The sequence below is a fragment of the Typopeltis vanoorti genome, chromosome 2, assembly GCF_054136105.1.
Source record: "Typopeltis vanoorti isolate ZY-2024b chromosome 2, IOZ_Tvanoo_1.0, whole genome shotgun sequence".
NCBI lineage: Eukaryota > Metazoa > Arthropoda > Arachnida > Uropygi > Thelyphonidae > Typopeltis > Typopeltis vanoorti.
In genome coordinates this window covers 54,351,281-54,366,091 of record NC_143550.1, presented here as the reverse complement: position 1 = coordinate 54,366,091, position 14,811 = coordinate 54,351,281, and the positions used below count along the sequence as shown (strand labels likewise).

General features: G+C 35.1%; 1 protein-coding gene across 1 annotated transcript in view; it reads left to right on the top strand.

Annotated features, from left to right (window-relative positions):
• Positions 1–14,811, top strand: part of CalpC (calpain C) — a 73,164-nt gene that overhangs the window by 40,503 nt on the left and 17,850 nt on the right. Inside the window, exons 5-10 of the mRNA XM_090405055.1 lie at positions 4,151–4,331; positions 4,474–4,548; positions 7,486–7,580; positions 7,703–7,780; positions 9,193–9,365; positions 12,232–12,350. Of these exons, the coding sequence (XP_090261181.1) occupies positions 4,151–4,331; positions 4,474–4,548; positions 7,486–7,580; positions 7,703–7,780; positions 9,193–9,365; positions 12,232–12,350 (721 nt within the window). The remainder of the gene's footprint in view (positions 1–4,150; positions 4,332–4,473; positions 4,549–7,485; positions 7,581–7,702; positions 7,781–9,192; positions 9,366–12,231; positions 12,351–14,811) is intronic.

Genomic DNA, 14,811 nt, shown 5'->3' with positions numbered 1-14,811 from the left:
AGCGCTTTAACTACAGCATTGAAATGCGATATATGGATTTTTTTTTTTTTTTTTTTTTTTTTTTTTTTTAAATCTTGGATGAGATGTAATTTCTCGGCTTTCATCCTCGAAGTTTATTTGTAAGCTTACCTGAAGATGACACTAGTTAGTTATTATTTATTGGTTTATTTGCTATGTTGGGAAGTTACGAAATCAAACCTATGTTTTATAGGTTTGATTTCCACTGCAGACGTTGATTGAGAAATTCGCGCACGCCAAGCACACTCATGTGCTTGGCGTGCCCCCCCCCCCCCCATACGACAGAATGTCTTGATGCGTCGCTGAACTGGAAGCCTGAACGAATATATTGTGTTTCATTACATATGAAACACATACAGACAAATCGACCCTTCAGAACACACGCAATTTACAGACAAAAAAATACTAGTTGTGGTGGTGATGGAGGTGGGCGGTAGATGGCGTTGATGGAGACGATTCGTAGTAGAGATTCGGTGTAATGGTTGAGACAGTTGTAGGTGTCCTCCCGCGATGAGTCTTCGGACTCCTTGGAGGTATCAGGAATAATAATAATAATAATAATAATAACACAGTGAAACCTCGGTTGTCGAACTTAATTCGTTCCCGAAGGCTGTTCGGAAACCGAATTGTTCGAAAACTGAAACAATTTTCCCATAATAATTTATGTTAAAATGGATTAATCCGTTCCCGAAACCCAGATGATTGTTTATTTAAACCTTTCCAACAGTACTTCATGCATCAGATAGTATACAAACATAATGAAAATGCATAAAATCTTACATAAAAAGAATAAACACAATAAATAGATAAAATAAAAACGAACATTTAACTTCACTTTAACTGTACATACGGAGGAGAGTTGGAGGATGGCGTAAGTGCAAGGAGGTGAGTAAGGGAAGTCCCCTTCCATAAAAACATTTTTTATTTTATTTATTTTTTTGTTTATTTATTTTTGAGTATTGTACAGATCGTTGATTTCGTCCTACCGAACTGCATACCAAGATTCGAGACACGAACTCCATTTTCATGTTTGGATATAATTTTTTTCCCATCTCTATCGTGGTTCTAACAATTTTTCTTTCCGCTTTGCTGCTATCGCTATTCTTCTGCGGTCCCATGGTGGCTTAATTAATAATAATTTATAAAAAAAAAAACACAAAGAAAATCAAGAAAACCCACTGCAAATTCGAGCAAGTGTCTGCACTGAACGAAGGCTGCTGCGTAACTGACGCTTTCCGGTCTTACAGCTCAGCACGTGGTTGCCGTTTGTCTGTTCGGGAACCGAAATTCTGTTTGGAAACCGGGCGTTTTTTGTTCGGAAAATATGTTCGGGAACCGAATTGTTCGAGAACAGAGGCGTTCGACAACCGAGGTTCCACTGTAATAATAATAATAATAATTAAAGTTTGTATGGTATTTTGAGTGCGTGTTTCTTGTTCATAGTATGTCCTTATAATAATAATAATAATAATAATAATAATAATTATTATTAAGGATATATGGGCAGTGTCTTTCTTCTGCTGATTAATATTTCTTATAAGCGATCACAAACACATTGAATCACGTGATTATGACGTCACACGACTATGTAATATAATCTTAACTTTGTTCTGAATTTATAAGGGGGGAATATTTATGGGGTTCCAAGAACAGACACCATCACTCACATATAACAGCACACAGCAGCACCTAATGAGAATTATGCAAGATCTTTAAGACATTTAAGTGATTTTGCTGCATTTCTTTTAAGATTGTTTATTTTTAGCATCATTATTTGGGGACAGGCTTAGCATTGTAATTACTTCTTATTAATTACTAGTATTAAGCAGCGACCATCAGCGCAGTCCTGTCTTTTAAGGACCTCTAGCGCAATTAGAAGAACGACGGTACGTTGCACCCTTCGATTAGAAAAGGCCTAAGTTCGATTCTCATCGTGACTGGAGGAATCTTTATATGGACTTTTTCAATCGAAGGTGAATTTAGCCGATCTCATACGGAGGTAGCAGGGATTTTTCTCCTGGAAACTTGGGTTTTTCATCCCGCATACAGACAAATCGGCTCGTTAGAACACACGCAATTTACAGACAAAAAAATACTAGCTGTGGTGGTGGCGGCGGCGGGCGGTAGATGGCGTTGATGTAGATGATTGGTAGTAGAGGTTCGGTGTAGTGGTGAAGACGGAGAGTTGTACAGTGGGTGTCCTCCTGCGAGGTGTTACGAATAATAATAATAATTTTTTAAATAAATAAATAAATAATAATAATAATAATTTATTACATATGATACATACGTTACATAGTTTTGATTATGTATGATACAACATTACATACATTTCTTTACATTTGATACATTCATGTATTCTAATAATAATAATAATAATAACTTTTTTTCGCAATAATAATTATAATTTATAACATATGATACAACATTACATCATTTGTTTACATGTGATACGTGCGTTACATGCATTTGATTACATATGATACATTTATTTTGTTTATTTATTTATTTATTTATTTAAATCTTGGATGAGATGATATGTATTTTCTCAGCTTTCATCCTCGAAGCTTATTTGTAAGTTTATCTGAGGATGACACCAGTTAGTTATTATTTATTAGTTTGTTTGCTGTGTTGGGAAGTTACGAAATGAAATCTATGTTTAATTGGCTTGATTTTCACTGCAGCCGTTGATTGAGAAATCACACACACACACACACACACACACACACACACACACACACACACACACACACACACACACACACACACACACACACACACACACACACACACACACACACACACACACACACACACACACACACACACACACACACACACAAACTTGGAATGTATTGATGCGTCGCTGTAATGGAAGCCTGAGCGAATATATTGTGTTTCATTAAGTTTGTATGGTATTTTGGGCGCATGTTTCTTGTTCATAGTATGTCCTTAGAGCTCTTTTCAGGCTATTGTAGTTTGTAAGATTTCTGTATTCAAAAGGTAATTTGTTTATCATGTCTGGGATGTAGAAGTTTCGTGTGGTCTTTCCGTAGTGATTATTGTATTTATATGTGATATAATTAGTAGTCTGAGGTCTTGTTTTACGGTATGTATTTCTAATTGTCCTGTAGTTGGCATCGAAATAATGTTTTAGCAAGGCTGTAGTGACATAAATGTTTTGCTGTCAGTATTTTGTGTTCTGCCATTGCAATGTTTATAAGGTCGTGATTTTCTCTTTGTTCCCAAAAGATCAGTTTTATCATTTTGCACTGTAGCGACACTAATCTATTTAGTTTGTAGGGTGCACAGAAAGCATACGTTGTTATAGCGTATCTTAGTATATTTTTGGCATAGTGTTTTGTATATTAGTGTTTTTAAGCATGTGGGAACTATGTCTTTTAACCTGTAGAGTTTGCCACTTATTGTTCGGAGTTTGTTGTGTAGATGGTTTATGTGGCTATTCCAGTTCATATCTGCATCGAAGTAAATTCCAAGGTATCGTATTGTTTCAACCTGAGTGATTGTGTGGTTTTGCTGTTCTGTGTGTTTTTTATGTTGGAAAGTGGATGTTGGATGGTTATATATTTCTTATCAACTGGTCGAGTCAGTGGAGATCTGAATATCATTAATTTTGTCTTTTCTGAGTTTAGGTGTATGAAGTTTTTCGTGAGCCAGTCTATGATCAGATTTATATCATGTTGAATATTTGTTTGGGCTATGCTTGCGTTATTATGGATGGATATTATTGCTGCATCGTCTGCGTATTGGAATATATTACCTTTGAGTGGTAGCTGATTATTATCGTGCGTGTAAATGTTGAATAGAGTTGGGGAGAGTACAGCTCCCTGTGGTACTCCACAGGTTACTGGTAGCTCTCTGCTTCGGTTTGACCCGATACGTGTGATATGCTTTCTATTTTGGAAGTAGTTTGTAAACCACCTCTGAAGAGGCCCGTCTATTCCAACATGCCTCAGCTTTTCTAACAAGGTTTGATGTGTGAGTATAATAATAATAATAATAATAATAATAATAATAATAATAATAATAATAATAATAATAATAATAATAATAATAATCAACACAACAGTCTTTCTCAATCTCTTACAATTTGTGCAAAATTTTGTTGCAGATTACATGGTTCATATGAAGCCTTGAAATATGGATGTTCTCAAGATGGGTTAGCTGATCTTACTGGGGGTATACTAGAAACGGTTAACCTTCGTCACGATCCTAATTCCTGTGGTAGAGTGTTGGAACGACTGCTCAGAACGACTTCGTTGGTGACTGCGGTCGTGCATCAACAGACTAAGGTAAGAGTTACAGAAAAAAAATTGCCTGTGACGAAGTCGAAACAAGAATTACCCTTTGGAGTTATGAGATTCAATTAATTTTATTCAGTATAAGAAGAAAATATGTCACGTGTCGTTTTTCTTATTATTTTTTTTATTACAGACAAGGAACAAGGCAGAGAAATTAGCCAACGGTATTTTGCTTTCTACTAATTATAGGGTTTTAGCTATGGAAAAGGTGCGTATTTTTTATTTTTTAAAAATTTCTTCGAGTTTATTAATAACACGTTTATTTTTATCACTTCTTGTTTTCTCATGAATTTTTTCATTCCTTAAAACAGACAAACCGCCCAAAAGAACACACGCATTTAATGGACATAATTCATTGACCTTAGAACCTCAAACCTAAACGATCCCTTGAGAGTAAGCTTCTTTAGTTTCCATGATTATTTTAATTTCTTTCACAATAAGTTGGTGAGTTGCAGTACCAGCTCATTTGTCAATTTTAAGCAGTTTCCAACGAAGACTACTTTGATCAAGGAATCGTAGTCCTCACAATATTATGAACTTCATATCTTCTTCTGAGAGCCCTGCTCTTTTCCATCCATGAGCTGTCTATTAGTTTTGTGTAATTACGGAATTAAGACGGTATCACGAACTAGAAGCTTATATAATTTATCAATACACTGAAAAAGTTTCGATAGCGAATAGTAGTGTAGTCAGATTTGGACCTGTGTGTGTGTGTGTGTGTGTGTGTGTGTGTGTGTGTGTGTGTGTGTGTGTGTGTGTGTGTGTGTGTGTGTGTGTGTGTGTGTGTGTGTGTGTGTGTCGTGTTCATTTTTAGGTGATCTATTGGTATGTTCTAATTAACGTATACGTAATTCAAACTAAATGAGACCGAAAAACAACAACAACTGTGATTCCATCACGAAGATCATCTTTAAACAAAACAAACACACACACACAAACGTACATTTTATCACCCACACAGAAAGAGGTCAATGGATTTACATCAAAGAACAAAATCGACTAAAGCAATTAATATAATTAGACGTCAGTTCTCCCTTTAGGATGTTTTGATTCTTCGCTTCAAGTCCTTGCAGGAGTTGGTGAATTGTTGGGATGCAACCACGAGGCTGTTGAACTATTTGGAAAACCTGTTATACGGGACGAGTATGGCATTGTTTACTATGTTTGTAAAATAGCGAGTAATGTAGCAGCGATAATCGTTAATATATCCGAAGAATGGCTTCTTATTTAAGTCTGTCAAATAAAACACGTTCGAAAATATGCTTTTTTTTTTTTTTTTTAGCTCGTCCGATTGTTAAAACGAAATTTTGCGGATCGAATTGTTTAGATTCAGTAGACTTCAACAAGCAAACCAGGCTTCTCCCAGATATTTTTGGAGCTAAGCTTCTTGACAACGAGTTAACCTTGCTTGTTATGTGCGTTTAACGAAGTGTTTTTACTTCCTGGTGAGATTACAAGGCAGATGCGGCCCCGTTAAGTGAAGTCGCGCCTTTTCCGATATTACTGGGAAAGAGGAAGGAAAATCAATAATTTGGGATCGTTACCTGAAAAAAATGCGAATAATTCTAAAGCGGAAACTGTTGTGGAATTCCTATTTCATCAGTGAACTGTAATTTTTTTTTTTTTTAATTTTCCCAGTGCAGCCTTTTCAGTATTTATAACTTCTACACATTCCATAATTTTCTGGAGACCTTCGGTTGGTTGCTTGCAGCAAATGAATGTGTATGCTTTAAGGCATCCTGTTTCTTATAATTTATAATTGATTTCTTAAACTTTAGATTCTGAGGTCGCGTTATAAGTTTGTTTTTTTCTGGGTTATCATTATCGTCGATTTTCGGATTTTTCCGATACATTGTCGGACATCTTCAATTCTAAATGAAGCATACCCTGTTACTATTGAATTAGAATCACTTACGAAGCGTATATGCATAATGCTTGGTCACGTAAACATTTTCGTTTATACAACGTCGTGTACATTTTCAAAAGTCTCAGTTTATGAGATCATAACATTCTCGTCATGACCTCCATAGGTCATGACGAGGATGTCATGACGCTTTTCCCTTTATTGTAAGGAACGGAGTTTTAAGGAATAGTTTTTCAACCGGAAAATCTATTCCTTAGGTAAAGGAATGGAAGAGCCCTGTATTTGTGTACGTAAATCCTTAATCAGGAGACTCAATCTGTTAGCTGAAGTGGAAATATTTTTTGAAGAGGGTCAAAGAAAAGAAACAACATCATTGCGATGGAGAGAAGAGAGAAGTGAGTCAGTTTTGAAAAGGATGGTCCATGAATCATTTACATTATTCTCTCCGTGTTGAACAAGGCCTAGGATTTTTAAATAGGGTTTCGGAGACGTCCGCTTAAACTGAGAAAACTCTTCCGGAAATGGACAAGGGTTAGTTGTTCAGATGAGAAATAATGTCTGCAGTAGAAAAACAGTTCGACATTTTTTTTTTTTTTTTTTTTTTTTATATGTTGAGACGGTTATACGTTTGATAGGTTTCCGTTAAGATATGTAAGAACTTTTTGGTATTCTAGAAAATAGACGGATCTTCAGGTCTCATCTTCTTTGAAGAGCCTTCTTTCATTACAGAATGGCGGTGTGCACATGGACATTTAAGAAAATGAATCGTAAAGATCCCATTTTTGTTTTGTATATTGCGATTTCTAAACGAAAAAGAATGCAGATCGATTGGTAAAGCTATGAATAGCATTTGCATTCATAGACAAATCACAAACATAAATTGCCACGGACAAATTCAATGTGTACTCTAACATATATTGAGACAATTCAGTTCAATAATAAAGAAAACCAGTGTAGATGGAAGTTCAGAGATAGAAAGATGGGCTGAATGATTGGATTGAAGACATATGATCAGAAATTCCAAGCAAGATAAGGCGCGAAAAGACACTAGCTATTCAAAGCAAATATTACAGTGGGAGTAATCCCCAAATCATCATTCTCTCTCTCTCTCTCTCTCTCTCTCTCTCTCTCACACACACACACACACACACACACACACACACACACACACACACACACACACACACACACACACACACACACACACACACACACACACACACACACACCATATATACTTTTTAATTCACAGTCTTTATATCAAGTTTTCATTTCATAAAGGTTGGAACAGGAAGTAGCGGCGATCAAGTACAGTTGGTGAGGTTACGAAATCCTTTAGGAACGCTGGCCGAATACGTGGGTTCTTGGTCAAAAGGGTAAGTCAAACACTTTTGTTTTAGCTCTTTTTCTTTAATGTGTGTTCAAAATTAGTTTATCCTTTGACAGTCATATGAATCAATTAAAATTAACAATATCCCGTTTTGTTTTTTGGTTCCAGCTCATCCGAATGGGACAGGGTATTGCAGACAGACAAAGACAAATTATCCTCTCTTTGTACTACAGAAGGAGAATTTTGGTAAGTTCATAGATTACAGGTAAGCATATGGATTATTTTTTTATATATACACCATATTATTTATAGCTAAAAACTTAATTATTAAAATATAATATAGAAACAAAAAACTAAAGTTAAAATATTTTTATTATATCTTAAAATATTCTGAAATTTCAAATTATTTTTGAAATTTATTTCAACACTTTTTTAAATTACAAATAAATTTATTATAATAAAAGTTAATCACATTTAACTAATTGAATGAGATGGTAATCAATCGACCGTGAGATGCGGTGATTGATTCGTTCATTACCCTTGGAGGGTAATGGATGGCAATGCTGTAGCCAATGAAGTTCTAACTGAGGCTCGGCTATTGCTGTTACCCTCCTGCCATGATCAGAGCTTTAATTTAATAGCTCAATAACACCTTATCCTACACTGTCCTCTACAGATAACGGGGAATATGAAAAGCATTCTTGCTTCGCCCCTTTAAGCCAGTCCTTATAAGGATATAAGGAACTAATTGAATCAAAGAATTTGTTACAAAGAAACTACACGATAGACTGCTGAAACTGGAACACTGGTTCTCCATTTGGAGACTGCAAGTAAACCCCTCAAAAAAAAACAGTGCTCTTCTGTTCACAAAAAATTCAACATCTCCCAAAGAAGACATCTTTCTATTTAACATCAGGATTCCCTGGAAAACTGAAGTCAAATATCTCGGCGTACTGCTAGACAGAAACTTACCTTCAGCTTGCATACAAAATCCTTATGTGCAAAGGCATCAAAAGTCAGCATAGCTTTACCCTCTTATCAATAGGAACAGCAAACTAGATATTAAAATCAAATTGCTCCTCTACCAGTTGATGATTCGTCCCATTATCACTTATGCGTCCCCCGCCTGGAGCCATATACTTCAAGCTCAAATATCCTTAAACTGCAAAACAAATGCTTACGCATGATCTTAAAGGAACCATGGTACATCAGAAATGTTCAACTTCATCGAGACACAAATATCCCTTATATCTCTCGCAGTAAAGTACTTCTTCTCAAAGTCGTTCTCGCATCCAAATGAATTAGTCCAACAAGCAGCAAATTACGATGAATCGGAATTATGCAAATATAGACGACCTAAGGCCATTCTAGTTCAAGATCTATAAATTGACCAACTCGGGCTGAGCAAATTTTTCCCTACATAGTAACCTCATCAAGCAGGGATTAAAAGCATTATGATTCACATCTTCACTTATAGACAGTAACGTTCTACGTTCTGCTACTGATTGAATCTATGTTTCTAATTGTAATATTGCTATATTAACAATTGTGAGCCATACGTCTTCGGGTTAATTTTTTTAATGAGTGTTTTTTTTTTTTTTTTTGAACAAAATGAATTGTCTAACTTCGGTTTGATATATATTTTTTTATTTTGTAAGGATGATGTATCAGGATTTCGTGAAAACCTTTACCACTTTAGAGACTGTTCATCTAGACGGCGATACAAGCAAAGACGAACCAACTTTACGCTCTAAGATGACTTGGCATATGAAAATCTGGCAAGGCTCGTGGCAGAAAGGCGTGTCTGCGGGTGGATGTCGAAACAATATAGGTAAGTAAGCTGCTCATTAGTTGATGGCTTCTTTACTCCGGTTTGATGGAGTTAAATATTCCATGTTACACATCAAAATACCATAAGAGGAATTGAATTCCATTAAGCTTTAATTTAAGGCATTTTTTTAGTTCTTTATTTTGCCCAGATTACATTATGCTATTAAATAAATCTTTTATGACTTGTCAAGAGTGTTTAACTCAAATTACGTAATTACTGGGAAAAATGGAGATGAAAGATCATTTATGAAAAAGATTGAAACCATGAAAGAGGTAGGGGGGAAAACGGAAAACGTCAACTGAATTCTCAGTAGTCAGAAAAATGAACAGTGGATACATTACAGCATTCAGTTCGAGTCCACTCAAATTCTACTGCAAAAAAATTACTCTTTAGCATTATTAAAATAATCGAAATGTTTATAGAAAAAGTCACTATACACCTGAATGTGTATGAATGAGACATAATGATGTAGTTATGAACTATCATAAATATAACTATTAGAAAATACAGTATATTATATAAAATATATTTATATTTTATATAATATACTATATAATATATTTTATATATATAATATATTTATATATAATATAATATATTTTATATCTTACTTAAATTAGGCAATCAAGAACAATTATCTCCCCCTCATTCCTTCATAACTTGGGAAAGATTATCCAAAGTAATCTCCAAACATTGATCCAGTACCTAACATAAAATCAAAGCAAGAGATTGACAGAGCAATAGAAAAACTCAATAATCAAATCAATAAAGCATCATTCACCAAAACTACAACTATTTACAAGTCTAACCGTCTTCCAGAAGATATCATAGCTCTAATTAGAGAAAAGAACAAAGCCAGGAAAAGATATCATAACACACGTGCTCTACAAGACAAAAAAAATCCTCAACAAGTCAAAACGTTTAGCCAGAGAAGCTCTCAAAAATTTCAGAAATCAGAAATGTGAAAATAAGTTAATATTTCTTAGTCCTGAAGATCACTCAGTCTGGAAATTCTTAAAAAAAATCTTAGAAACAAACGCAAATCTTTTTATTCAATTCAGAGTTTAGCACACTCTGATGCTAATAAAGCAGAAGCTATGGTAAGCATTCTTTAAAAACAGCGTAGTCCAGCATACGAAAATTTAAACATCAATCTAATTTATAAGGAGCATCATCATGTTAGACCTACATTAAAATAACCTAACAATACGCAAATCTGATTAATCTTACTTCACTAACAGAAATAATTAACATCTCAAGCATCTTCCCAGCAAAAAAGCATCAGGTCTGGATGGTATCGCAAACAAATTAATCAAGTTGCTACCTCACAAAGCTATAATGCATCTTGTCAACATCATGAACGCAATCCTAAGAATAAAATATTTCCCATAAGTCTGCTATCCAATCCAAGAAAAATCACCGAAAAATCATGCTCTCCAGACTGCAAGAATCAACAGACAAACTAAATATCATATACAAAATGAACAATTCAACTTTCGTTGGAACCACACTACTACTCACCAAATTCATCGTCTAGTAGAATATATTACTGCTGCAAGATATAACTGGAATCAGCACACCGGTGCTGTGTTCCTTGACATTGAGAAGACTTTTGATAGAATTTGGCACTATGGTCAAACTCATAAGAGCCAACATATCATTGAATATGATGCACTTAATCAAGTCATACCTTACAGATAGAAAAATGCAGGTCACAATTAATGGAACAAACTCTACTCAACGCATAGTTGGAGTTCCGCAAAGCTCCTTACTGACCCCGCTTTTGTTCGCAGTCTACATGGTAGATATCCCAGAACCCAATGACACCCATCAGGGCTTTATATGCAGACAACATGGTAGTATTAACAAGATGTCTTCGTCCTTACCTTGTAACCAAAAACCTTTAAAACAATATCTTTATGCTAGAAAAACGGTTCACAGATTGGAGAATGCAAGGAAACCCTCAAAAAAAAAAAAAATGCGGCCATACTCTTCACAGGAAGGCTAGTATCTCCCAAAGGGGATATTCAACTATTTTAATACTAAAATTCCATGGCAAACAGAAACTAAATATATCGGGATACCACTCGACAAAAGACCATATTTCAACAGCCGTATCAAGCACATCTGTGAGAAAGTTTCCAAAACTGTGCTCATCTCTATCCCTTGATTAATCGATCGACGTAGCAAATTAAACACAAGGAGCAAACTATTACTCTACCAAATGGTGATCCGTGCTACAATAACCTATCCCTCCCCAGCTTGGAGCCACACTTCCAAAGTTCACATACTAAAATTACAAGGAGTGCAAAACAAGTGATTGCTGATGATATTAGATGCTCCATGGTTCACCAGAAACGAACAGATTCATCGTGTTATCAATATTCCATATATTTCCTCATTCCTTCGCTCTCTAGCAGTAAAGTTCTTTTCAAACGCTGCCACACACACACCCAAATAACTGATCGAACAAGCTGAAGGCTACAGCAAAAACGACTTTTACAAGCACAGAAGACCTAAAGCCATTTTGCTTTCCAATTCCATTTAACCCCTCACAGGGCGAGCCTTATGCTGATAAATTATTCCTTGCCAAGGTTTACTCCAGTTCAGACAACGGGGAATATAAAAAACGTTAAGCTTCACCCTTTTTTGCAACAGTACCGTTATGGATTATGCATTTAGATGAATGTTATCGTTAAGATAATTATTCTCGAGATAGAGGCAGTTTGGGCGCACATCTTGAAACGTGTTTTGCTATTTTCGAAAAAGTCATAGTTACTCCAAATTAACCCACTGATAGAATAGCGTTTATATACATGAATCAAGTAAGTACAAATTGTTATTATTTGTTTATTTTCCATTACAGACACGTTTCACATCAATCCTCAGTTCCAGCTCATTCTTTCTGATGCAGAAGACCTCGTTATTTCTCTAAGTCAGCATTCTGTGCTTGAACCAAAAGTTATCGGATTTGCAATCTTTCAGGTAGGCAACTATTCGGATTCTTTAGCATTCTAAATGAAAAAATGAAATGTGAGTTTATTGAATTACTACTTGGATTACTTTTATGAATCCAGGTTTATGTAGGGAAAAGAGGGGAAGTGCTATGAAAATAGAAGCCAATATAAGGAATAGGAGAGAAGTTTTCTCTGAAAAAACCACAAATTTCTTCGTTCATACTACACTGTCAGAAGAAAGATCGTTATAGGTTCGAATCTAGTTGATGCCTAGAACTTCTTACAAACTATTTTTTTTACAGAGATTCTCGAACTAGTTCATATCGGTTCTTATTAATTATCGATTTTCACTAGCATGTATTTTCAGTATAACTAGAACAATCTAAATTCACACACGAAATATATAATTTTAAACAGATAATATTTTACCCCAAAAACTAATTTAAAGTCAGCTCATTCTTCACACTTATATATTTCAATGTAGAATTAAACACAAAACTGGAACTGTATAAAATAGTGTATTTTATGTCTTTCTAAAATGGTACACCAGTTATAAGGTCCAAAACTGTCTTAGCCTGTAAACAGGAGTCGTATTGAGTGCAGCCATATAAAATCATCTCAAGATCTGTGTATCATATTTTATTGATTTACTAGGTAGTGAATATTTGCTGAAAATAACTCAGACTTTATAGAGTTCGATATCAACTCATTCCACATCAACTTCTGGATGATTTGTGCAATCTGCAACACGAGACTGTAAAGTAGAAGTTCATACAAGCTGCTTGCATGAACTACTGGATACCTTTTTCGCTCACCTTGATGCGAGCTGCTCTTGAACTGTTATTTCGTTACTTTTCAACTATCCTTAAAAACAACATATAACATACACTCATGTTCATTGTCTCAAGTTCTATTTAAAACTGGAAAAAACACTTGCAACAGAAACTTTTGAATTTGCCAAAGACTTTCAAAGAATGAGTAGAAACCAAAACATTCGATTGGTTTTCAAAGTTCAAGAAATGGTATCTGTCGATTAAGCTGAACGTTTGTAAAAGAACAAAACAGATAATCTGTGAAGTACCAGTCAGTTTTGGAGGAATCTCATTTCGATCGTGTAAGTCATTTGGACAAATATGCCGAGCACATGAGCTTGAGAGATTCCTGTTTTGTCCGTGGAAGAATTTTGTCCCCAAAAGACATAAATTGTGTGCTGCACCTTTCTTATGTCCAAGTTTGGCATTCTGAGAACGAACTTTTTCTATTTTCATAATTGAAGTTGGTACTGAAAAGTTACTGTTGTAGATTAAATTACAGCCGAAGCGACTAAGGCTATGAATCTAATATATTATATCTGATAAGGGGGGGGGGGTATATTCTCACGTTGCTTTGCCTGATAAAAAAAAAAAGAGAGAGAGTGCATGAGGCCGACTATCTCTCTTTCAATTGGAAAGCTCTTCTGTCATTCTGTGGGGAATAATGTGCCTTATTCTTAACAAAGTCACTAGACAATATTTTAGCATCATTTGGTTTATTTTCATAACGCAATAGAGATTAAGATTTTGTTTAAATCGTGATATCCATGAAAATTTAGTAGCACGTAAAATTTGATATTTTTCTTAAGACAAGCCTTATAAACTCAAGAAGCTATATAAGTCTGTCTAGAGTAGATTTTTACAAATATCCATTCCCCATGCGGAATTCGGGCCAGCATCCTTGACATCAAACAAACAATAACTTTGACCAACTAAACTATATTCTATCACGTCAGCTTCTGTCAGAAATTAATTAGAGAATCTTCCATAATGGATGTGTCGAATCAGTTATTATAACACAGGGTTCTACAACATCCTATTGCATCTGTTCACCCCAACTGATGTCTACAATTACAGTATTTATCCCAAAAAATATGTTGACGCCTTTTATTTTCTTAGGGAGTAGGTGGGTCCGTTTTAGCTCTAGCTAGTTTGAAGACTGAGTAGGCAGTTCATTCTTCACTATAGTCAATCAGGGACCCCTTACTCAAATATGTCACTAATGTTAAGCAGTATCCAATGAAGAAATGTCAGACAAGTGCCGCTATCTCGTGGTTCCTGACCACAACCCTCGGGATGCGGTTGCAGGAAGGCTTAGAAAAAGTTCCTCTAGTCAGCGACTTGAATTGAACTTAGGTCTTTCTTCAGAGATCTAGTGTTGTGGATGCAAACGCCACTTCTACTGAACTATACAGGCCTAAGATTATTTATTTATTATTATTTTTTAAACTACTTAAACTTGTACAATTTCCTATCACCATATTCACAAACCCGAATATGAATCCATTCAACAACCCAAAACCGAATTTTTCTTCATTTCATTTTGTTTTCTACTTTCCTTACCTCCTTCCACTTTCTTGATTTTTATTCGGTAAAACCGCAACTTCGATTATTTAAATGAGAATTAATTAGGTTTTTTCCTCCTTTTTTTATTAACCTTCACCTCATCAACAATAG